This window comes from Leptosomus discolor, chromosome 9, assembly GCF_034619465.1.
Source record: "Leptosomus discolor isolate bLepDis1 chromosome 9, bLepDis1.hap2, whole genome shotgun sequence".
Lineage (NCBI taxonomy): Eukaryota > Metazoa > Chordata > Aves > Leptosomiformes > Leptosomidae > Leptosomus > Leptosomus discolor.
In genome coordinates this window covers 15,078,795-15,103,339 of record NC_141399.1, presented here as the reverse complement: position 1 = coordinate 15,103,339, position 24,545 = coordinate 15,078,795, and the positions used below count along the sequence as shown (strand labels likewise).

Sequence of the window (24,545 nt, the reverse complement as noted above, 5' to 3'; positions counted from 1 at the left end):
ATTTCAGTAGTTAGTTCAAACCAATTGTTCAGGCAGCAGCTGTGCAAAGCTAACATTTTCTGATGTTTAATAGTCATGTAAAGGAAGAACGGGACCGAAATTGCTAAATTGACAGGATAAGATGGTATTTTTTTCTATTATTACTCTGATCTCAAAATCTTGGTATTAGCATTAATAAAGAAAAATAATTTCTTGTACAATATGTTAAACAAAGAAAGCAAAGTGTAGAAACATTCCTGCTGTCCTGTAGGGACGAGATAGGAAGCCGTCAGCGTTTTCCAAGCACTCTGGATGGTGTCTCTAGGCAATGGAAATTGCCATCTTCTCCTGGCTGCGTCAGAGCTGGGCACTGAGCCCACTGTGTGTTATACTTGCAAATTCTCACAAATGGAGACAAGTAACTGCACAGGCAAAGATTAATAGACAGCTGCCATATTATGCAGTCCTGGTCAAAATTCCTTAGGGCATCCCGACATTTTGTGGGCACTTAAAGAGTCATAGGGGCAAACTACTCGTTTTCAATGTTTTGTAGAAGGCTGGTGTTTGAGAAGCCTCATGTCGAGCAACTATAAGCCTATACTTGGCCTAGAAGTCATGCACAGGCAAACTACATGATACAGTAGTGCTGTTTCAAACACCAATGAAAGTCAAAAGGACAATACAGAAGCTGGAAAGATGTAGTCCATTATTAGTTAAATGAAGTTTTGTGTTTACCTGCTGTTGCATTAAGTGAAGCGGTAAAGCAGTGCGATGGTGGAAATTAGGAGAGAGCGGTATGTCATCTTGACTGCTTTGTCGGCGGAGGCATTCGAAGTTAAAGGAAGATCGTCTGTTTGCTACAGGGAAACCATAATTCATTAGGAAAATAAAATACTTTTCCTCAAAGTCTATTATTTCTAGAATTCCAGTGTGAGTCAACTATCACACAAGTAAGAACATATCCCCAGTAAGAAACAAGCTGTACTAACAAAAGAAAGCAGCTGCTTATAAGATAAAGGATAGACTCATCATAGGAGCAAATGCAGTCCTGTGTAGAAACCATATGAGCAACCTAACATGACAGAATGTGGAACAGCTGGTTCACAAAGCAAGCTTGTGTTATATAGCAGACTGGTTCAGACGCTCAACTTCAGAGTTTTGCTATAAACTGCTGTGAATAGTTACAAAGAGTTTCTTCTGTCTTCCCCATGGTTTCAGACCCTTCATTCTAATGAACCAGACTTCCCAAAGGAAATACTAAACCCCCAGTTCCTTGGAAGCAATGTGCAATATGAAAAACCATAGCCAAGTCAAAGTTGACTCATGTTGTCTATTCCTGCCGTTTATTCTGTTACTTATGACAACGATAAGCCACCATCTCTGCTGTTATGTATGCGGTTGTTTTTCATGTAAATGCTAGCAAGGAAAAAGTAGAAATCTAAACTGGATCAAGACATTTGGCTGATGTGGAAATGATTTCGGCTGGTCTTGGTGAAAGCCTGCGGAACAATGGGAAGCGGCGCATGGGTATCATCGCTCTGGGTTAGCTTCAGTGTGAAGAAAGCCTGGACGCTGAATCCAGATACGCACTCGCAGCTGCAAGCATCACAGTAGAAAACTGGAAAGAGCCTGAGTGTACAAAGCAATGACACAAAATTGTGCTCTCTTGAGAATTACTGAAACTATTCTTGGTATTCTTTTTCCCAACATCAAGAATTTGTGAACAGAGTTGAAGTGCCATAGACTGAGGATTCCTCACAGTTACCACCAGACACTTAATGCTGGATGCTAACAAGCAAGGTTCCTTAAAAAGCCATGGAACTAGAACAGGTGCCTCCAGGAGGTGATTCAGTCCACTTGATGCAACCTTTGCATCTCTTTCCATTGTCTCTATGGTAAATCCAAATACAGGAATGTAAGCCTTAGCTCCTGATCCTAACAAATGCTAAATGTCCCAAAACCAAAACGAATAAAAAGCAAACCAAAAAGTCCCCCCATCCAAAACAAGACACTGCTTTGCACATGCTTCTCCCCAGGAAAAAGTCTGAAAGAACATCTTAATTATTTCTCAGTACAATTCTGGAAGTTGCTCAAATACTGTGGTGATGAGTTTTGTATAAAAACCTCTAGAAAGCTTGACTTGGAGCTCAGTGGACTATCTACAGTACTCAGCCAAGGCACTGTATGCTACATTAACTTGGGCAGAATCCAGATGCTAGCAGGAACTGTTTAGTGCAATGGTGCAGGTTGTTTTTTTTCTTTTTCTTGTTTCTTTTTTCACATGAGAATATCAAGGCTTCCTCCCCAGGCCAAATAGCCCATACGCTAGTTACAAATAATAGGCTTAAGCTTCTTTTAAAATCTGCTGAGGTACCAAGCCTCTAAAATTTCTCAGCTGTGTTCCTGAACATTGAATAAAGGCCTGACTGTGTTCTTGTGACATACTGATGTAAGTCAAAGGACTTCCTACATTACCTGTACGCAACTTGGATCAGAACCAGGTCCTCCTATCCTAGGATATCAAATACCCTCTTTATCTAGTACATTTATCTAGTCTCTTGTACATAAGATAAAAAGTGTAAGCTTCCTCTAACGAAGTCCCTGCCTAATACTGTCAACAAACTTTATCAGAAAAGTTAAATGAAAGGCTACATGCACAGGAAGCCTTCACCCCTCCCCTTGCAACACTTCCATGGGAAGACCCAGAGGATTTTTATAAGGAGGTTGTTCTCCTGCAACGTATGGAATGGATATACAAAGCATCCATCTGTTTCTTTGGCTTAAAATTCCTCTGCTATCAGAAAAGCTTGTAGAAAGGTGTACAGGAGTCTCCTTTCACAGTCTCCCCTTGTCTGATGTCTTTTCCTTCTGCTACTGGAAGAGAGCTAGCAGCTTTACATACATTTCACTACCATTCATCTGAGCTATTTACCCTCCATAGTGCAAGACTCGTATTCTTTCTGCTTTTTCCATCTCTGCGCCTTAAGGTCAGAAAGCCAAATAGCAGAGAGCATTACTAGTCTTGCAAGGAGCTGAGTGCCAAAGTGAGAATCCAACACGGATGGTATTGCTGAAGAATGTTTCCTTTATTACGTAATATTTTGCTGCTGTCCTTTACTACAGCTTTCGGTAGCTTTAAACTACCAAACCTTAGACATTGTATAATGACCCCACTACACTTGTCTCTGAAACACGTTTATTTTTTAAATCTATACCTGCATTTCCTTTAGGGTGCCTGAGGCAGGAAAGGACTGAAACCCATTTTCCTACCCGTGGGGTCCTTACAGTCATGCTTCCACAGACAAATGGACTGTGATTCTGGCTGCTAGCACCATCAGAATGAAAGAGAACTCTGTTTTTCCTAGAAAGCCAGTCCACCTTATAGCAGACAAAACACGGAGACTCTTGTAGAAATGACCCTGTATTGTCCTGCCTGGTGGCACTGGTTAGATGGCATCACCCAGACACACGTAACAGACCTGGCTGTGTGGACCACACTATGCCTAAGGGTATGCTTAGGGACGCTGTGGAGTTACATGGTGCTAAGTGTTGTTTCTTGTGCACCAACAAGAAAAAGCCTTAGAAAGAGGTTTATTTTGCACTTCACAACCCCAAGTGCTTCCTCCCTGTGAAATGTCAGAGGTCAAAGACCAAAATCCAAGAGCTTTGAATCTGTGCCTGGTTTCACCAGAGGATTAGCACTACTAATCTCTGCAGTGTGGCCTGGAACATACAAAACCAAAATTACTAGATAAGAAGGAAGAAAGCTTTTAGAACTGCAGATAAAGCAATATCAATTGAGATAAGGAGAAATCAAGGGAGGGATCTAAGGAGGAGAACAAATGAAAATTAAAGAAACAGGTAAAAAAATCAATTGTCAACACTAATTCGATCTATAATTTTCTCCCTCAGAAGAAACACAGAATATTAAACACTGGTCCCGAGCTGTCAGAATAAAGGGCCCACATGAAACTGAAATAAGATGCTTATGCTCAGGATAACACTTTTATTATTCACAGGGACTTGAGAAACTCACATTGAAAAGCTAAAAGCACTTCAAAAGTAAGGGGAAAAAAAGCGCCCCAAAACACCATTAAGCTCACTCTTGGTTCTCTTTTCCCTGAAAAAAATCCTACTTCAGCCTTTAGTGTTTACTAAACTAGTACAAGGTAAAGATGTAAATGGGGCTGGTTACAGCATCGTCTGGCAGCACTGACTGTTGAGACAGGGGAAGCGCCAGCAGGTGTGTCACTAGAGAGACAGCGGCACTGACTCACGGCAACACTGTGCAGCTGCAGGTGTGAATAAAGGGCACACGGACTGAAACTCTCTGGTCAAAGTTCCAAAGCAAACTACTGCTGCATTCTACCTTGCTCCTTCTTCATTTATCAAATCAAGTTAAAACTGGCAAGTAAATTAGTTATTTTTATAGTATTGGATGAGCGAGGCAAGAGACTTGTCAACTAGGATCCACAGATTCTCTGAGCGATCTCTCAGCATGGACAGATATTTCTGCCACACATAACAATCCACTAGCAACAGTAATCAAAAAATGTCTTGTTTGAAATCCAAGTTAAAAAGAAAGCTTTTTAAACTGGAACATGTCTGAATGCGTTTAAGTAATTCTGGATTTGCAAACAAACTGTTCTTAATGTACTTACGTGTTGGTGTTGGAGGTAGCAGCCGTCTCCTAGGAGATCTTTTTGTATCATAACAGATCTGTGAATCGTCTTCCTCAAAAAACCCATGTGGGTGATGGTAACCTTTTGGTCTCTCAAAGTCTGAGTCATGGCAGTGATATCTACAGTGGTAATCATATACATGCCTGCATTTAAAATACAATGAAGAAAATGTTATTTCAGTCTGTAAACTGATCTATTAGAATTCTTTTAGAAGCTTTTCAAATCTATTCTTTCTCCAGCAAGATAGCCAAACATTACATTATATAGTTACAGGAGTCAATTTTAAAATTCAGTTTCTGGATGCAGTGTGAGACAGTGAGCATCCACTTTGTACTAGTATAGCTACATAGCAAGTGCTCAGGTGGAATTTTTATCAAATTACGTTTTCAACAAAGTTATTCTTACCAGTACAGGCTAAAATGTAGGACCTTAGTTGTACATTGCTTAAAAAATAAGTAAATTAAAATACTCGGTTCTACTGCCATACTCTTGTGAACCCTGGGTGACATGCGGAGCACAGAAACTCAGAGAATGGAATTAAGCCTTTTACGCTCTGGATATTTCTCTTGCCAAAAATAAAATCTTGGAAGGGTGTTATTTGGCTGTAATTATCATATCAAAAAATTAGTGACCTGAGAATTCTGTAAAATTTACCTTTCATGCAAATCTTCGCTGTTATGCAAACCAACAAGATGCAGATTAGGGTGCCAATCTTGCCAGACTTCAGATAACAAAGAAGGACAGTGGAGGAGGCGAATTAAGCACGTCTGGCACTTGTGCATAGGCACTTATGGATCTAAGATAAAATTACAATAAGTTCCTCTACTTCTGGGCTGGACTTCAAAATAAATTATTGACAGAAGGGGAGGATTTTTTTTGAGAAATTATTGAATTTGTTTAGTAAAAGGGAAAAATATCTATTGTAAGGAAGATGAGCACAATCTACTCAAGATCTTGTAAATGCATATGTCTAAGTCATAATGAGGTGAATATTATGGAACGAAAAAAAACCATGAGATTTTGGGAAAAGTTGCCTTTTTTTTTTTCAAATAGGAAGCCTTTTAGTATTACCAAATATAGGTTCTGTTCCATGACAGGTTGATACTCAGAAAACACTGCAATGGTCTCACCTTTTAAAGACTAAATGTTCAAACATCAGGACTTCCTCCCCAGGTAGCACCCATCCATTGCCTGAACAACTGGAAACCTATTACTTAAGTACAGGAGTGGTCCCAAGGCAAGGTTAGGACCTGCCCTGTTGTTGAAGCCACCGCTGCCTGAAGCCAATGGCACAGTGCCCAAATCAAACTAATTGGTAGTACTCAAAGCTGAGCTAGCTTGGGAGCCGCTGTTCTGAAGTTAGAAAAACCCACCCCAGCCCATTTCTGAAGAAACGGCATGTAATAAAGTTGCAGAGAAAATCTTAAATTTACCAAAATTAAATCAAGGCCTTTTCTTCTTGAATTTGAAATTAAGACATTGAATGCAAACATCACAGGAGTTAAACACACAGGATCAGGCAAGAGTTGTTAAAAAACACTACTGGACAGAAATACTATAACTACCTAGGTTACTACTCCAAATTTTGGCTGAAGAAAACAGAAATTAGTTAGAAAACTGGGAGGAACCAGGTTACAGAACTAGAACTCTGCAATTACAGCAAGGAGCCTCATATTAATACAAAGTTGGACATTGTGCAGTAATACAAATTTGTAAGAAATGCTAGTTGTTGACTAAAATTCAGTTGATGGCATTTCCATAAAGCTTATGCATAAACCTGAAAAAACCATCTATTCCAAACATACAAAGGCCAGGACAACTCTGACAGTGTTAAGTGTTTGTACTAGGGAGACAAAAAATGGTGCCAAGTGGAGGATTATTAATAATGAGAATTTTCAAAAGGAAGTCATGCAATTCTTTATTGTTCCAGCTAGTACTACCTTATGATGTCAGTCCATAGTTTACCTGTTTCACCTTTCAAGTTAAATTAAAAGAAGAGAACTGTTTCTAATGGTTCCCCCATCTGAGCTCAATCCTGCTTCCATTGTATGTGGAATTTTATTTATAGACAAAATGCTTCTTTGGTTACACACTGTCCGGTTCATGTTCAGTTCAAAGGAACTTTATGCTTTCCTTTGAATTTGGTACAGCATTTTTGCTGGACTCAGCACATGATGCCAAATACGAAAGATCTTTGGTACACACACTACTCCTATTCATCATTTCACTTGCCAGCAGTTGCTGAGTATTAATTTCATTAGTCAATCTTCAGTATAGGTGTGCTTAGTGAAGCCTTTACAGATACATACCTAATTTATTTAAATATTTTTCAGTTTAACAAATATCCTCACCTGCTTCCTGACAACATACTGTCTTCCTCATAATATTCTTCTCCACTAAAATATTCCTGCTCTCCTAAATAACGATCATCATTGCAATAGTCTTGAACTTCACGTTCTTCACGGCAAATAGTAGGTCGACGCCCATCACCAGAGTCAGATCTGTAAGTAGCAAACATTTGTATTTTTTTATATTTTATATATCTAAATGATATATTGTATATTTTATACACAGTTCTTTTAATGTGCTTCCAAGAAAAAAACAAGACAACCATTAACAACTCTCCTGTTATCAGAATGTGGTGTTACAGTAAATTGCATAGAACTACAGTTCCGAACATGACTATTTCATCTGTTTCTTAAAGACGACCTCACTTTATTTCCATCCCCATTAAAATAATTAATATGGGGATCCTCAGTGAAGTCAAATAGATTTAAGACATTTTTACAAAATATAAATTCAGAGTACTTTGAAGAAACACAGCCTCTCTCAAATGACTGAAGTTTGCCAAATGGCTAAAATATTAAGGAGCGCTCATTTCAAGTGCATGCCAAGGAAAATCGGGAACGGGCACGCAAATCTAGACATTAACAACTAGCACTGAATGTACATTTAGCGATGCACTTCGAATAACACAATATATCCTATTTTTAAAAGTTGCCTTAGAAAATATTCAGACATAAGACCAGGAAAGATTCTGGGTCCCCTATAAATGGAACTGTATGCGTTAGTATTTATCAAAGATAAAGCCACTGTTTTTCCGGTGTTTGCAAGTCAATTTTAAACAAGGGCTGCCATCAGGTGTGATCTTTTGTCTGTTGAAAACTGCACAAACCTGCCCGGACTTTTAAAAGGGCTTGCATAATTTTGAACTTCACCAGAAGTTTATCCTTCTAGAACAGGCAGTGGAAAACTTGTCTTAGAAATCACCACTTAAGTTACTGTACTGCTTTAAAAAAAAAAAAAAAAATAATAAAAAAATAATAATAGGACAAGGGGAAAAGGAAAGGAAAAAGAAACTACTTTGTCCTCTTCAATTATGTCAGAACAATATCAACTCACCTAATATATGTTTCATAGTAGCGGGTTCTACCCAGGTAAGCCATGAAAAGAAGGAGAAGGATATATTAAAATCAGGTAGCTTAGAGAAATTCATTGGTGACTACAGTGTCCATGCTGTAACTAATAATTTAATTGTAAAGAAAACTACTATTTTCCAACCTTATTAAAGTTATACACATTTCCTGTACATCAGAGCTATATTTTAAATGTTTCATACATCAGTAGGCAACAGAAATGACGCTAAATATACAAATTAGTTTCATGTAGCGTAAGTTTTCTTATAAAGTATTTATAATATATAAGTTTATTTAAAAGCAAATATGTATCTGTAAATTTACCTCCTACTGCTTGGCCTTCTACGCTTCTCGTGATCAGTTCTGGAGTATGAATGGTAACCATTTTCAGATCTATGCTCACGATTTCCAAAATTTGTGTGTTTTCCATGAACAACTTTGGACACGTTGGCATTATTGAGATTGGCATTTGTTGAGTTTGGAACTTGCTTTCCTACTGAGTTGTGATGACGATGATTGTGGTATACAGAATTTCCTGCATGAGGATATATATTTTTCTCGGTATCAGTTGCAGATGGAATTGAAGGCCGCTGAACATGTAAGGGACGGTGTGTGGTGTTGATCTGTTGAAACGAATCTCGTCTGTCACTGCTAATGTGGTTTATGTGGTTGCCAAAGAGGGCACCATTCCTCTGTTTTAGGGAAAGAGAAAGAAAAAATTACATCAGATACCTTAACAGAACGTATTTTTGACAGTGATAGCTTACTTTTCTCTCCTACATGCATACAAAAGTAGCAATTCAAATAATCTGTGATTTTTCTTTCTAATTTTATGGTGCTTCAGGTGGGATCTCCTGAAGTGGTAGAGATGTGACTGTGATAATGACAATATTTGTATTCTGGAGTCAAATCAGCATTATGCCGTGATCATTATTCTTTTTCCATACAACTAAATGTGACATCCAGCTTTCTCCACATTTGATTAGGCAGGAGAAGCCTAGATTTGCATACATGAACATGCACCAGCTTCCTGAGAAAGGGATGTGTCTCCGTAATTTTTGAGAACACTTTGGTGGAATTCTCTCCTGTTCTCCCAGAGCATCGGTTTGCAACAGGCGTCACTCAGACAGGATGGAGTGCCATGCATCAGCTTGCAAGCATATCTCAAGTAGGTAACATTCAGCTTCAGTGCTTCCATTCTTTCTTCTTGCAGAGGTACAAGAAAGAGTAGTAACTCTTTATCAGCCCTGAGAGTGTAATGGATGGTGAAAGAGAGAATGACGTGCTAAGTTATGACTATGACATGCAGCTCTCTTTTACATCTGACCCAGATTATGTAGCCTCCCTGTCTAGCCAGGTGTGGGTCTTGGATGACAGCAGTCTGTCTTGAAGCTCAATCTAGGGAAGACAGGAGGTAATGATGGTTGGCAGAGAAATGCATCTACTGATGGCAGCTACGGCACTGTCTCCAGCACCACATCCTCCTTTTTGGCAAAAGACAACAGCAAGCTACGGGGCTTCTAACAGAATTTCTGCAGAAGCAAGCTTTTACATCTGCTTCTTCTGAAATGCTTATGAAAAACTAAGTTTTCTTGCTGGCTGACAAATAGTTTGCAGGTCGCTCCTGATAATAAAGCCAACTGTACGTGTTCACCATTAGACTGAATAGCTATAGCCTAAAAGAGGAAAACTAATCTTTTTTTCTGATTGATTCTTATTGACATCCCTCACAGGAAATTGGAAATGGCATTTATATTTACGTGACTTCCGTGTAATTCCAGGCACTCATTTTACAATACGCAGCTCTGTGTCTGTTGTGTTTTGGCTGCATAGAATTTCATTCTCTTCTTCCTATTTACTACTGCAGAAGTTGAGACACTTCCAGTTTAAACCTTGCTACTATGAAAATTTGAGATGGCAAGGTTCATACCTTTTCTTAGGATTTGCCTAAGAAAAAAATAAGAATTAATAAGAAAGAGTTAGGGGCAGGAGAATCACCCTGCAGGAACTGCGTCCTAAATTTATGATGAGATGCAGGTGTCCTGTTAATAACATTTTTACAGATTCATATAAAATACACTTATTTATAAAATATTTATATTGAGCTGATTTGCGATTTAAAAAATTATTATTACTATAAATCCATATTCTGGGATAAACTCATTCTTTAATCTCATATTATATGATAAAACACAATTCATGTAGCTGTGTTCTGACATTACTTTATAAACATCTTCCTCCTCCTCTGGATTGTTTTCCTCTGGTTCATCATCTTGCAAGTCACAGGATATAGCTCGGCGTATTTCAGGGCCAATATCATGAAGTGTCCTTAGTCCTGCCTAAATCAATGACAATATCATAATACGTTAGGAACGCAAATTCTTTTTTGTTCTTTAATTGCAGGCGTGTAAATCTATTTTAAAGGACAGTTAACAAGTTTTGGTATCCTGACATTTATAGAGGATGCATCCTACAATATGTCTCTCTACTGTTAGTAATAAAAGGCTTATATTCCAGTACAACCCTGTTGAGGTCATCATGTCTTTATTATCACAGTGTAGATCATGACTAACAGACCACTGATTTTTATGGAACCTTATGGAAACAAAATTCATCTTATAATAAAGCATAAGTAATCAGCAAGAACTATAATAAAATGCATTTCAATGAGATGTATATTAATGTTAAAAATATGTTTGCAGCCTGTGTCCACAAAGGAAACACAAGGAGATCTTTGCTATAGCAACAGCAGTTTTAGCAGAGCTCAGATGGAAAAGAAAGCAGTGAAATAATTCCAGTTCATCTGCACTGCACTGTGATATACAGATATTTGATTTAAAGCTTTAGTTTAGGACAGAAAAATATGTAGCTACAGTAGCATAGACCTTGGCGCATATCGGTTCATATTCGTCTCAAGCCTGTTACCACAAGCAAGCTTTAGGAAAAGAAATAATGTTGAAACTGCCAAGGACAGACCTGGATTAGAGAGCAAACAGATATCATACTCAGAGGCAAGAATTCAGTGCTTTTGCATAGGCCTTACTTCAAAAAGGGAGGTATTCTTCCTGTTTTAACTCCGGCTGTCATGGTCCGAAGCAAACAGCACAATCTTGTTCTTCCCAATTATTTTTTTTATCTCCTCAGGTTCAGAAGATATCAAAGATTTGCTTGTTTAGCCCTTTACTAACATTACACTTATGCTACTAAAACTCATGCACAGAACTTGGCTCAATTCTTGATTATGATCTAAAAGCCTCATTTATTATTTTTCTGCATTTTTTGATACAGATGTGAGGGCTGTCCCAGCCCATCACAGCTGCACTTCTGTGGTGTGACACTGGAATTGCATCTTGCCCTGGGGTGGCACGAGGATGTGTAGAGAATTTTGTGTACTTCAGAGCTCCAGAGTGAGCTGAAGGAGCTTGGAGGGCACCAAATGTGGCTTGGTCCCACTCATGCTGCCTGTCACACACGTTCCCTGGAGTACACAACAACATCACAGACAGGTTTCAGCTCAGAATGTAAATAGCTCATTTGCTGGTGAGCAAAATGGCTTTTATGCAGTGTGGGCAGTAAGAACCTGGAAAGGGATGAACCAAAAAGCTTTGTATGTATGAGTGTAGATTTACCACAGGCTCCTCTTGAGGTTTAACTCATACCAGTATTTCACTTCCTGAAAATGGCCCTTGACTAATGATATTAGCTACATATGTTTGGCAATTATATTTTCTTCTTCAGGGACAAACTTTCAGAGTTATGCTATAATTGAACAAGGCTCTAAAAATCATTTACCAGTGAGTTAATATATATTTTCATGAATACATTGTGCTTTCTCCTGCTTCTTATGCTAATAGCATAGTCAAGACCTTAGCAAGGTTGCTAATGTCATCATTTTGTAAGGCGCTAAAGGGAATTAAAATTAACATTTTAAGGTACAGATTTTGAAGTAGAAGACCAAAGGCCTCTATTTATTTAACAGAGGCAAAGGGAGTATTTATTTAGCAAGGGATTACTATTATATTTTAGTTATTCAGCCATTAGCAAGAATAGTCACTTGCACTTCACACTCACTACCTGCTTATTTAATAGCAAAGAAAACCAAAAAGAACAAAAAAGCTCAAAGCTACACTGCCACACTAACATAAAAGTAAACTGAGGTTAGTACGAACAGAATACAACGCAAGAACTACTAAAATAGGAAAAGCAGCATGCAGAAAAATAGCCGGATAGACCTACACTATAGCAGTGAACATAAGAGACATAGTAGTCAAGGCTCAGTCCCCCAGTCTTATTCATCTTCACAGAGCCCATCTTCTAGTGCTGAAGCCGAGGGCACTGCTTTACGACTACACAAAAGCTCCGTGCTTTCAGTCAAACCCCGGCTCCCTTCAAGCTAAGCCTTTCTGTGAACACAACACTCTCAGACAGCAGTATTACAAATTCTAACCCTGGCAAAAACTACTAGCTTATATTGCTGTCTGCCAAACTGTGACAAAGTCCCACAAATACATGCCTAAAAGCTGAGAAAAGCCATGTGTTTGGCAGCACCATATTCAATAGTAATTTAATTTTTACTACATTTCCAACTGCCTTCTGGTTTACTTCTTGGTGAATTACTCCTTTACTAAAAAAAAAACAGACAGCTTTTATCATCTCACCTCTCTTCAATAATACTCATTTTCATGTAACAGACCTCTTGCAATGACAGTCAACAGCAGAAGACTAAAACCTGGATCACCATATACAAAAGTATATGGAGTTAAATTAAATCAATCATCTCTATTCACCCACAGCCAGTACTGAAGCCACAGGTTCCACAAGTAACATCTACTTGCAGAATTAAAATATTCCTCAGTTATTTGCTCTAACAGAACCACCTGCATTAATTTTGTGAACTCTTGTCATTAAAATGACTACTCCCATGTACTGCCTCATTTTACCTGGTGTAATTTAAAAGTATTCTAAGTAATCTTAAGCACAATTTTCATGCCAGGAGAACACTGCATAATAAGACAAACTCTTATGCTGAGCTCTTACTGGTGAAACAATCCTTCATTAGATCAGTCACCCACCACTGAAGTGGGGCTGATGTAAAAATGCAGGAATTGGTGCTTATCTGTCAGTAGGAAATTCCCTTCTCTGAACCTCGTTTAATGTCTTCTGAGAAGATCGTAGAGGTAGCACGGACTGATAAAACATTTGACTTCACCTTCAAGCACTTCAGAACCAAATCAAAGACCTCTCAACCAAAACAACACACATAAAAATCAAACCAACCTTCCCACATCTCTCCATTAGTTTACAGGGAAGAAGGGTCCTTCCGATCCACAGTTCCCCCTATATAACGTTGCTCATTTCACTCTACCCAGCAAGAACCCTAGAGACATTGTAATGCACAAGAGGGCAACGGGAGTATACATTGTCCTCCATTTGTGAGGTTCTAAAAAGGGTACCTTTGAATTTGAGATAATTTCTTGTCTTAGAAAAAAAAACCTGAGCAGATGGGACTTTTCAAAAAGAAAGCCTGGACAGTGATGCATCTACCTTTGCCTGAAGCGTGCTTGTTTCTTTTTCACTATGACTGCTTAAGTTCTTAGGAGGCAATTACTTCCCTAAGTCACACTTTATAAGACCTTTTTTTGTTATCACATCTAATAATTCAAGACTGGCCACATTCCTGAAGTATCATGCTATAATGATTTAAGAAAAAAAAAAAAAAGGTCAAATTTGAGTGTTATACAGAAATTATTTCCTCACAGTCTTTGAGCATGCTTCTCAGAGCTGCAGAGGAAAGGAAATCACAGCCAGATCCTCATTACTTTCCCTAAACAAAATAACCAGTAGATACTGAAGACTGATGTAAGAACTTTCATAACATTTCATTTGGTTGGTAAAGATTGCTGGAAGGGTCATACTCTCTCTAGTCTCCTTATATCCTTATTTTTTATGACAGATTCTTAATTCCTGAAGATTTTTCTCATACTCAAAGAGAATTTTTGCCTTTCCTTAAAGGAAGCCTCAAGATTATTTTATGCCATTTCAGCAGTAAAAAACACCTTTAAAGTTTTTCCTTAAAGAAATGTAAATGTGAATAACAAATATTTACTTATTTCCTATTTTTTGAGGACCAAAATACTATTCACATCATTTCAAGAAGCAGGGGGCCAGTTCTGCCATCTTTTATTCACCTAACATCCATCTCAGCTCACCAGGCTGGAAACCTGCCTGGTTCGCAAGGCTGTTGAATCAGTCAGGTGGTCCACACTTCTCACGAAATGTGTTTAATAATCCTGGAATACTGCAGAACACAAAGTTCTTCCTTTCTGTTCATCTCTAACTTTCCAACACAGTGTTATTACTTGCTATACACAAACATTTTTGCCCGATGTATCTGTAACTGGAAAAATACTTCTTTTTTTCCTCACATGGGTGTTAATCTTTATGTGCATTTACCCTGTACCTTCTAGCAAATTTTGTTTTCAAAGACATTGGAAGATGAAACGTCCTGTAATGGAACAGATAAAATGTGCAAGAGATGTTTAGGCACCAGTTCTATAGGGATAACATTGATCAGAACTGCATCATTGATTATTCATGTGGTTGTGCAAGAGGACATGTGCTGTTTCTACTCAGGTTTTTCTATTTTGTTACTGTTTCTTTGTGGCAGAGGAAGAAAAGAGATTAATGCTACTGTGTTTGACTGCCTTTAATTCTATTCTAGAGATTTCACTACCAGTTTGCAAAAAGAAATTTCTTATTCAGACACTTTCTCTCTAAAATTTAATTTTTGATGCCCTCCTTGCTTAATTTTTTCCTTGTAGCCATGAGAAGGATGAGGGGCACCAGTGTCAGTTAGCAAACCAGTGACACACAGTGCACTGAACAACATTAATTACATAACAAACCCAAGCACGTCTTTAAATAGCTTTCCTGTAAATGCGCAAGACAACTTCAAATTAACATGATAATTCTGTGCGGCTGTGCTTTATGTGGCATAACAGCTCCTGCAATGTTTTCAAGATGGCACAAGGCACTAATACACCAGTGCTGTGTGCTAAATAGCATCTCAAGAGACAACTAATGATGCCACTGACTCTGGCATAGCATTGAGAAGACACACATGTGCTTTCAAATGCCGAAGTAATAGAACTGAGTCCCTCAGTGAGAAAAACTGTCATGAGACTAATAACTGTATTTCTGAACTGGTCATTTAGAAAGAGATAAGCTTAAAGATGCTTGAAAAGCACCTCACATCAAAACATCAAAACATTTAAAAGTAAACATTATAATATTAAACAGTTAAACATTTAGAAAAGACTACTTTTAATAAATGCCAAATAGATTTAAAATCAATTTTCCATGTCTATAGTACACGTAAAGCACTAACACCACTCTAGATATAGGTCTTATATTAAGAAATTTGTGTATAATGCAAGACTCCCGTGATGACTTTTAGAAAACCATTTAAATGCTTATAAATACTGGAACTGCAAAAAGTTCATTTACTTTATATCTAAACTCAGTCCACATCCATTTAGAGATATGGTGCAACCTACAGACAGAGGCAGTTTAAGCTTAGTTTAAGAAGAGCAACCACAATACCCTTATTCAAATAGTAAGAAACACTATCATCTACACTATTTCTAGTCACATAAAATACACAATGCTCCTTCTTTTGAGGTATCTTATAGGAAATGGAAGACACACCTGTAAACTTTGCTTCACAGATTTTAGAAGAATGATGTATATTTATGTTATTGCTATTAATCTCACTAGATCTGAAATAAAGCATGAACATGAATTCTAAATACTTAGGTCTTCAGAGCTTTAGAATACAGAAAGCCTATGACTCTAAAAACACTTATAAAACCCATTCCATTTGTAAATAATGAACATGTTTTTACTAACAGCTTATTTAATAGCAAAGAAAACCAAAAAGAACAAAAAAGCTCAAAGCTACACTGCCACACTAACATAAAAGTAAACTGAGGTTAGTACGAACAGAATACAACGCAAGAACCACTAAAATAGGAAAAGCAGCATGCAGAAAAATAGCCGGATAGACCTACACTATAGCAGTGAACATAAGAGACATAGTAGTCAAGGCTCAGTCCCCCAGTCTTATTCATCTTCACAGAGCCCATCTTCTAGCGCTGAAGCTGAGGGCACTGCTCTACAACTACACAAATCTCCGTGCTTTCAGTCAAACCCCGGCTCCCTTCAAGCTAAGCCTTTCTGTGAACACAACACGAGCATGGGACCACAATTAAATTGAACTTGAGCAACACATTAACCCCTCAGCTGATGCCTACGAGAGGGTTGGTTTTTTTTTTTCTTTCACTGTTTACTGCAGGGTTAATATTAAAAATTTGCAGAGAGAAAAAAGCATAACTAGTTTAATATGAAACATGTTCCCAAAATCAAGTTCAGCCCAATAGATCAGTGCTTTTGTGTACTTGTGAAGGGAAATATCCCTTCACTTCTATTTGTATGTTTTAACAAAGAGGGTTACATGTAAATAAATGTGAAAAATAGATGCTAATGTTACATAGTTTCCAGTATTTTCCTTAAGAAAAATAGTGTGGAATGAATTTATTTACCCTACGTGCTAGACAAAGTAATTAAACTTGTTCATGCTTCACTTAACATTTATTATACTAGCAACGTGACTGCTGTTTGGCTCAATACAAATTTCCATCACTACAAAAAGACGTCTCTAAACCACTGCTACAAATATAATTTCATTCTGATTTTACCCAGAAAACAGATCTGTTCTCACTGCATAAGTATCAGTCAATAACATTAGAAAGGCACTGTGAGCCCTAAAGAAATTTTTTTCTCATGCCCTAGGAGCATGTATAAAACCACAAAAGTGACAGCAGCCAGCTAACGTGAACGGGCCACCTATCATTTCAGAACTACTCACTTTTCTTCCCTTCATAAGAAGTGAAAACCCCTGGGTCCGCAGAATACAGGCTGTCGTAGTTCCAAGGGATACCTTTAATTCATTTATGAACACGTTTTTGGAGACAATACGCAAGTTTAGACAAACTGCTGTTGTTTATAATCTGAAGTGTCCTTTTCTGAGTGGGGAGGAATTTGAAACTTCACAGCAAAAAGATGTTACTGAATAGCCTGAGCAGATAATCTCCTGAGACCCACTTCGCTTTCTTGAGTGCTTCCTCTTCTCTGACTACATGTACCCAAGCAGCAGCTGGTGCTAGGCTAACCGCAAATGCTGCACCCTTGAGAAAATTCTGAGCTCTACGGAATAAAAATCACCCCGAATGCAATTATCAAGGAGTGAGAAGGGGAATTCTTGCCTGCTGCATGCTCTGGCATTCACAAAGCAAATCCAGTCGTGCAGGGAGCTCTGCTCTAACTTGCTGACTCAGTCCAAACTTTTATTGTTTCTTCTCCCCCCAAAACATTTCTGAAACCAGTATCAGAAGCAGCTGTTTTCTTTATTCCAGTTGGGTTGAGGCTCTGGCCCCCAAATGTGTAGGGGGCTGCCAGTGACATTCTCTTGACACAGTACACAAGTTTTGGGCTCATACAACCAAATAAAATTTAGGCAAAGGATGCAAGTTCCAGTTTTCTGTGTTAAAATGCCTAAAGTCTTAATGACAAAAAAAGAGTATTCTGTACTTATTCTAGTGTTAATTCAGAAGCTGCTGATTTTACAGCTTCTACGCTGTCCCCTGAGAGGCAGACACAGCCACTCCTCACACTACAGTGCCTGGAAAAGTCTGATCAAATGCTGGACATGGTTGAATGAAATGTCTTACAGAAGTAAATGTCAGCCCACCCACCACTATCAGTTTCCTTTTCTTTCTCTAGTTTAGCTTGTTACACTACAATTACAATGCGACAGAGCCACCTGCATAGTGAAAGAGGCATTTCTAAGAAATATTTAAATCAAATTAAGGACCAAGTATCACGACCTTGGAGAGAGAGAAACTCAAGCAGGCTAAAAAGAAATGGGAGTGGAAGAAAAAAATTGTTATCTTTACAACAGATGTTTTTAAAGCTCTGTTATAGTTTTCTTATTAGCGAGTTCAGTATCAATTTCGCATGTGTTTAGTCTTGTTAAACACTTGTCACTGATCCGTATCAGCTATAACATCCTCTTACTAACAGTTTAAAAGGACAGAGGCGGCAGTTTTAACAGCACTGCATGAGAGGTGCTGCTGATTTCAAAGTGAATGCAGAACACAAGTGCAACTTTTCAACCTGGAAAAAAGTCTCCAGGGAGACATCATAGCGGCCTTCCAGTACCTGAAGGGGGCTACAAGAAGGCTGGGGAGGGACTTTTTACAAGGGCCTGCAGTGATAGGACAAGGGGTAATGGTTGGAAGCGGGGAGAGGGCAGGTTTAGACTAGATACCAGGAAGAAGTTCTTCACCCTGAGGGTGGTGAAACACTGGAACAGGTTGCCTGAGGAAGTTGTTGATGCTCCATCCCTGGCAGTGTTCAAGACCATGTTGGATGGAGCCTTGAGCAACCTGGTCTGGTGGAAGGTGTCCCTGCCCATGGCAGGGGGGTTGGAACCAGATGATCTTTGAGGTCCCTTCCAACCCAAACCATTCTATGATTCTAAAGAACTGCTTTATTTTGTTGGTAGAAAGGCAGGGTAAGTCCCCATTACCTACATAACTCTCAGAACCTTGGAGGGGAAAAAACCACACCTTATTTTCTTAGTGTTTTTCTTGATATTTTGCGTCTCTCAACATCTGTGACATCAGAGAAGCAGCAGCCAAGCAGACTCCCTTAGTGTGATTCCCTCTTTGTGCACATCTTTGTCACTGATGTCAGATACATAAATACCATCAGGGCTAGGGAGGTGATGCATATGATTATTTTTGTTTTGTTTTACGAAGCAATACAGTAAAGGAAGAAACTAAAGCAACAGAAAACTTTTTTCACTAGTTCTGGCTTTTCAAACTTTGAATTTTTGAATTTCATTACCTGAAATTAAATTTGAGAGTGTTTGCATCGTAATTTTAACTAGAAGTAATTAAGGATGTGAGAGGTGTGTATGTAAAAAAGCAGAGTTAAGTAAAACAGTTAATTCAGAGAGCCTAAGAACCCTATTAATTATTTCCTCAAGCCATTGAACCTCCCCTGATACAAACTGCTTTTCAGTAACTATGTGACTATACATTTCAAAATATTCTTTAAAAGTAAGAAAAAAGTACATCCCTTGCATGCTTCAAAAGTCAAAGATGATAAAAGTTTCTTGAAATTTAGGAATATTTTATTGACAAACATACATTAATAACTGGTTCAGCTGGGATAAAGGCTTGATAAAGTAAATTTTACTGTAGAAATTTGACTGTAAAGTGCTGGAAAAAAATTCTGATGGCAATGTAACTGCAGGCATAGAATGTTTTTAGCCAGTGAATTGCAAACGATAGAAAAGACATTTGGGAAAAGGGTAAAATTAAAGTGCCATTGATTTTAGTTATTACACCTACTGCCAAAAGTTCTTGACCTAACCCCCCCCTGCAAAAAAAGTGAATCTTTTTATTTAACCTTGAAATTAAACCCTTTTTGTCTCTCTAAAGATAACAGCTTCTAAGAATAGTATTTTTACACATGATCCTTACTCAGTCTGCCTTCCTGGGTCCACAGATGAAGCCTTTAGCTAAATAATGTGGCTTCCAAGGGAAGATTTATTCCCACACTTGTTGAAACAGGACTTACTAACATGACTAACGTAGGCCACCAGAGAAATCTCACTGGACTTTCCTGAGCTCACAGAATCTTGCCGTGTGTTATGCAATTCTCTTCAACTAACTAAAGATGGTATAGATGATCCCTTATCTTTTATATTAGATTTTTCAAGTGCTTTTCTTGCTGAAAACAATATTTTTTATGATCTTAAATTCTAGTTGTAATATTGTGAAGGTTTTGCTTTGCAGTTCTACAACACTTTTTATCTTGAATGTCATCGTTCTTATATTATTGCACATCATTTTTCTGCCTACATTAACATAAGTCATGTTGCTGTTCCTGATACAATGAGAAGTAAATGTTTTAAACAGTTTTAGCTAAAAGCAAGGCATCCAACTTAATGCCCTAGAATATAACTAAAGGACTAGCAAAAAGAAAAAGTAGGCGTAGCTCTCTTGGGAGAAGCTGTGAAGCTGTGCCTTAGGCCATTTGCCAGTTACATGGTTTTCCCTTCAGTACTAAAAAAAAGTAGCATAAGAAACCAAACCAAACCAAAAACCCCAACCCCCCAACAAAATACTGCTGAGAACATGAACAATAAAGGAAGGCAGAGTACACCGATCTATGTCAAAAAAATTCTGTTACATTCTCAAGAAACAGCGAAAATGCCAACATACATTAATTTCTTGCCTCAACAGTTGTCCTGATAATTAAAACACAGAATGGGTTTTGTCACAAGGAGCATATAACTTCTCTCTCAAACTGGATGCTTACTCCCTGAAGCCAAGAAAAGTGTGACATGTCCAACGATAGGAAACAGCAGGATTATAAAACAGCAGGATTATAAAACTCACCTCTTGCTTCATTCAACAGTTACGAATGGATTGTAAAGCTTGATCGCATGTTGTTTTCTCCCTTTCTTGGAGGAGAAGGAGATAAGGCCAGGCTAGATAACGCAGCAATTGCAGGGTTTATGAGATCCTTAGGAAGCATGTTCTTCACTAATTAACTAATTCTGCAGGTAATTCCAACCACCCAAAGAGACAGTTACAGATGTCAGCAAAAGTATGAGAGCATTTATTGCTCATGCAGCTTTTGTCACAAACTGGAACGGGTGACATTGCTTTTTATCTGCTGGTTGGCTTAATGATTTTGCAACATGACAACTGGTCTGCAATAGGGTGACTTGTTGACGAGAACATGAAAATACAGTTGGTCTTGTTCTGTACAAATAGAAGAACTAGATCACTGGAAAGCCTTTTCTTATTGTAGCCTGATAAAAGTATTTTCCTCATCTCATTTAAAGCTTTAAGCAAACAATTCTAGTACAGGAAGGTTTGAACGACAGAGCTTGAAAAACAAAAGACAGACTCAGCCCAACTTCTGCTGCTCTCACCACTTCTAGCAGTCCAGAAAGCAGCCCCTGTTTGCAGTGGTATTATCATGACTACTAGATACTGCAAAATACTAACTAGTTTAGAGAAACTAAATAAAAGGGGCTGCTGAAGTCACGTCCGTGCCCTGGTTACAGGAATTTTCTCATTTCAAAAAGAAAGTTCTCAAAACAACAAAAAGATAAGAAAAATACAGCCAAGAATAAAAATATTTACTGGCAAATTTCAGTGTCAGGAACACAGGTGTAGCTGGGGATATTCTTCCTCTCCAGAGAGGAGGGAAGGCTGACTAATTTAGGACTTTGTTTGTTCACAATCTGTTCCATGTATATTTTAGTAAGCAAGTCAGGTGCTGCAATACTGTACGTGCAGTTCATATGATTAGTTTACATGGAGATATACAAATAAACAGAAAATTCATCCGGATGAACTGAGTAACAAGAGATATAAATCCATCGTGACTGCCATATGAAGTTCCTTTAGTGTTTATAAGGAAAATGTGGTGTGTATCTACATAACAGTCATCACAATTCCCCTAAGAAATTGGATGAGAGACAGAGTGAAATGGCATGTTTCAGCTTTTCTTAGTATATTGTTTACCAGAGATATCTGCAAACATTAGTTTACTTAGAGTATTTGAGAGAATAAATGGAAAAAATAGCTACTATTAGCTCTTCAAGGACTGAAATAACATCCTCATAGTTACAAGCCTTTCACAGATCATTCAACAAAAGTTCTGTAAGTGAAAAACAAGTTTGATGGTATACCCTTGAACTATGCTGCCAAAAAAAGGGTTGTTAAGGACATAGGTTTTTGAAAACATTAAATTTTTATAAGCATTTAAGCATTGGACAAAGCAATTCTGGAATGAAGAGGCTGCAAATGGAGAGATATCAGATTTTTACACATTGTAAGGCCAAAAGGATCATCTGTGATAATTTATACTAACTTCTCCATAATACATCCCACAGGACTGTTCTCAGGGGCATTGATCAGAAGAAATCAATTCCTTGAAGTAGAACATCTCTTTTAGAAAGCTATCCAGGTCTGTTTAAAGCTGTATCCTCATATAATTAATTATTCCAACACGGTCTTTTGACTTTGAGTCTGACTTGCTGTAGCTTCCAGTACTGAATTATATTATTCCTTCAAATGCTGGACTGAAAACCTGTAAGACTGGGCTTTTTTCCAACCACAGGTTTCAGATTCCTTTGAAATGGCATTTCCACTTTTTTTTTGGTAAATCAAATTGAGTTACTACCGGTTTGTTAGAAAGTACAAAAGTAGAACAGAGAAAAATGGGGAGAAAGAAAGAATGAACCTTCTCATCTGCCAGCCTGGCTCATTTGGTTACCACAGGAGCATTGTATTAATCAGCTAAAAAATAAATGCCATGCCTCAAATCCCATAAGCCTCTGTAGATTCCTAGCAGAGCTTCAAGGTCATTTTTTTAGCTGTTTTGAATTGAAATATATTTGTCTGAAGACAGAGAAAGAGCTAATTCTTTCTGGCTTCATCTTGCCCTGTTACTGAACAGGAAGTGTGATCTGATAATAAACAACAGAGCACACTCACATTTGGAAACTCAGTGCCTGTTTCTATATTGTTATATGTGCAACTTCAAAAACACAAGTGGGAAAATTATAATACTGCGGCTTAAAAATAACTCTGAGCTCCTTATGCTCAAAGGCTTCTGCAATGAAGAAGTCTGCAAAGTCCTTCCTAAAAATCCAATGTCTTTCACGTCCCTCTCAGTTGTTTCCAGTCTTCTTTTTAATCTCTTCTACTCCTCATAATTTTCTCTTCTCTCATGATATGCAAATACAGTTCGTACTGTCCTGGCAAGCTATGTGCTTACAAATCAACAGCAAGATTTGTGATGAATCTTTCTCTGCCTGTTGCATCTGTTATGCTTATGGTGACTTGGAACAGAATGTGTGTCAGAGCTGCCAGCAGAGGCATTCTCAGGAAACAGGAATGAAACAAATTACCCACTTAAGACAGAAAAAACCATTCTGCTAGATCAAAGTACAAACCAGCAGGATTTTTAAAAAAGAAAACAGTATCTGAATCAGGTTAACACATTTCACCCCTTTTAGAAAGAGATTTTCACAACATATTGCTAAATTTTGGCATCAGAATAAAAAGCTATCAGAAACATTAAATATCTTTATAGTTTGTAGGCATCTAGTCAGCATTATCTGAAATTCAGAAAGTCCCAATCCAATAAAAATGGTGCAGTGTATGATGTCTGGAATTATTTGAGGACAGCCTTCCATTTGCCTGTTTGAAAGTTCATAATACAAGGGGTTTCACTGGACAGAAGTTTTCAGAATATCCTCTTTAGACCACATATACACTATGGACTGCTTGCTGCAGGCCCGCTGAGAGACAGATGGCCAAATCTGTTGTCCTGGTTTCCACTGGTAGCTTGTGTTAAGGGACAGACAGACGTATGACATTAACGTAGTATGCTAATATTACTTCCTGAGAGAAATGGATGAATGTGAAGTTCACAATTTGCAAATATTAAAAAATACTGCTAGAAAGGTATTTCACCAGTAATCATAAGTGGAAAAGAAAAAGAACAATGAGAATTAAGAAGAAAAATGATACTATGTAAAACCCTCTTTACTATGAGGTAATGCATATTAGGCAGTTTTCTGAGAACTGGCTTATAGCATTGTAGGAACACAAGAAATTGAACAGTTAAAGCAAAACAAAGAACAGAAACGATAGCTCAGAACTTCATTTATCTGATTTTACATCAGCAACTTTAGATTGTGATGTATCAACTAGACTTGCCAAGAAATTTTATAACCATTGCTACTGTGAGTAATCCACAGAGAACAACTTTTTGCACTTACCTTGTTATAGACAGAATAGCAGGATTACGTTTTACTTTTTCTGACGAATAAGGGCCAAAAGTGTCCCAGCTAAATAAAATCCTTGCAGCACTGCACAATCATCAATATTCATCTACCTGCTATTTCAAGTAAGCTCACAAAATGGTTAGTTAAAAATGTAAAAACAAAATCACCTGCAGAGCAATCGTGGTATTCTTCGCAGGATATTTCCCCACCAGTCCTTGTTCTTTGCGTTTCTTGAATTTCCTAAAGTAGTCCTGTATCAGGAAGGTGGCATAGAACTTCCCCACGGTTACCTCATCATCTAAATGAACAGACCAGACAGATCTCTCCCAAGTCAGCACATTTGTCAATAGCCTCTACACTCATATCTGATTCGGGGGGAAAAATGTGATGGCTGCAATAGGTACTATGCTTTCAGCTTACAACAATGGAACCTCTAACTAGCTTAAAAGCAATGTTTTAGCAAGCAGTTTAGGCTCAGTCAGTTAAGTGAACTCATCCTTAATTAAGAAGACAATAACAATACTT

At 38.0% G+C, this 24,545-nt stretch overlaps 1 protein-coding gene across 2 annotated transcripts in view; it reads right to left on the bottom strand.

Annotated features, from left to right (window-relative positions):
• The window catches only part of CACNA1D (calcium voltage-gated channel subunit alpha1 D), a 198,204-nt gene that overhangs the window by 1,679 nt on the left and 171,980 nt on the right, over positions 1–24,545 (bottom strand). For both annotated transcript variants that reach the window (XM_086470607.1, XM_086470608.1), the window contains 7 exons: positions 24,188–24,318; positions 10,300–10,416; positions 8,402–8,769; positions 8,064–8,090; positions 7,013–7,162; positions 4,641–4,804; positions 715–836 (listed from right to left, as the gene is read on the bottom strand). In XM_086470607.1, coding sequence (XP_086326733.1) covers positions 715–836; positions 4,641–4,804; positions 7,013–7,162; positions 8,064–8,090; positions 8,402–8,769; positions 10,300–10,416; positions 24,188–24,318 — 1,079 coding nt within the window. The remainder of the gene's footprint in view (positions 1–714; positions 837–4,640; positions 4,805–7,012; positions 7,163–8,063; positions 8,091–8,401; positions 8,770–10,299; positions 10,417–24,187; positions 24,319–24,545) is intronic.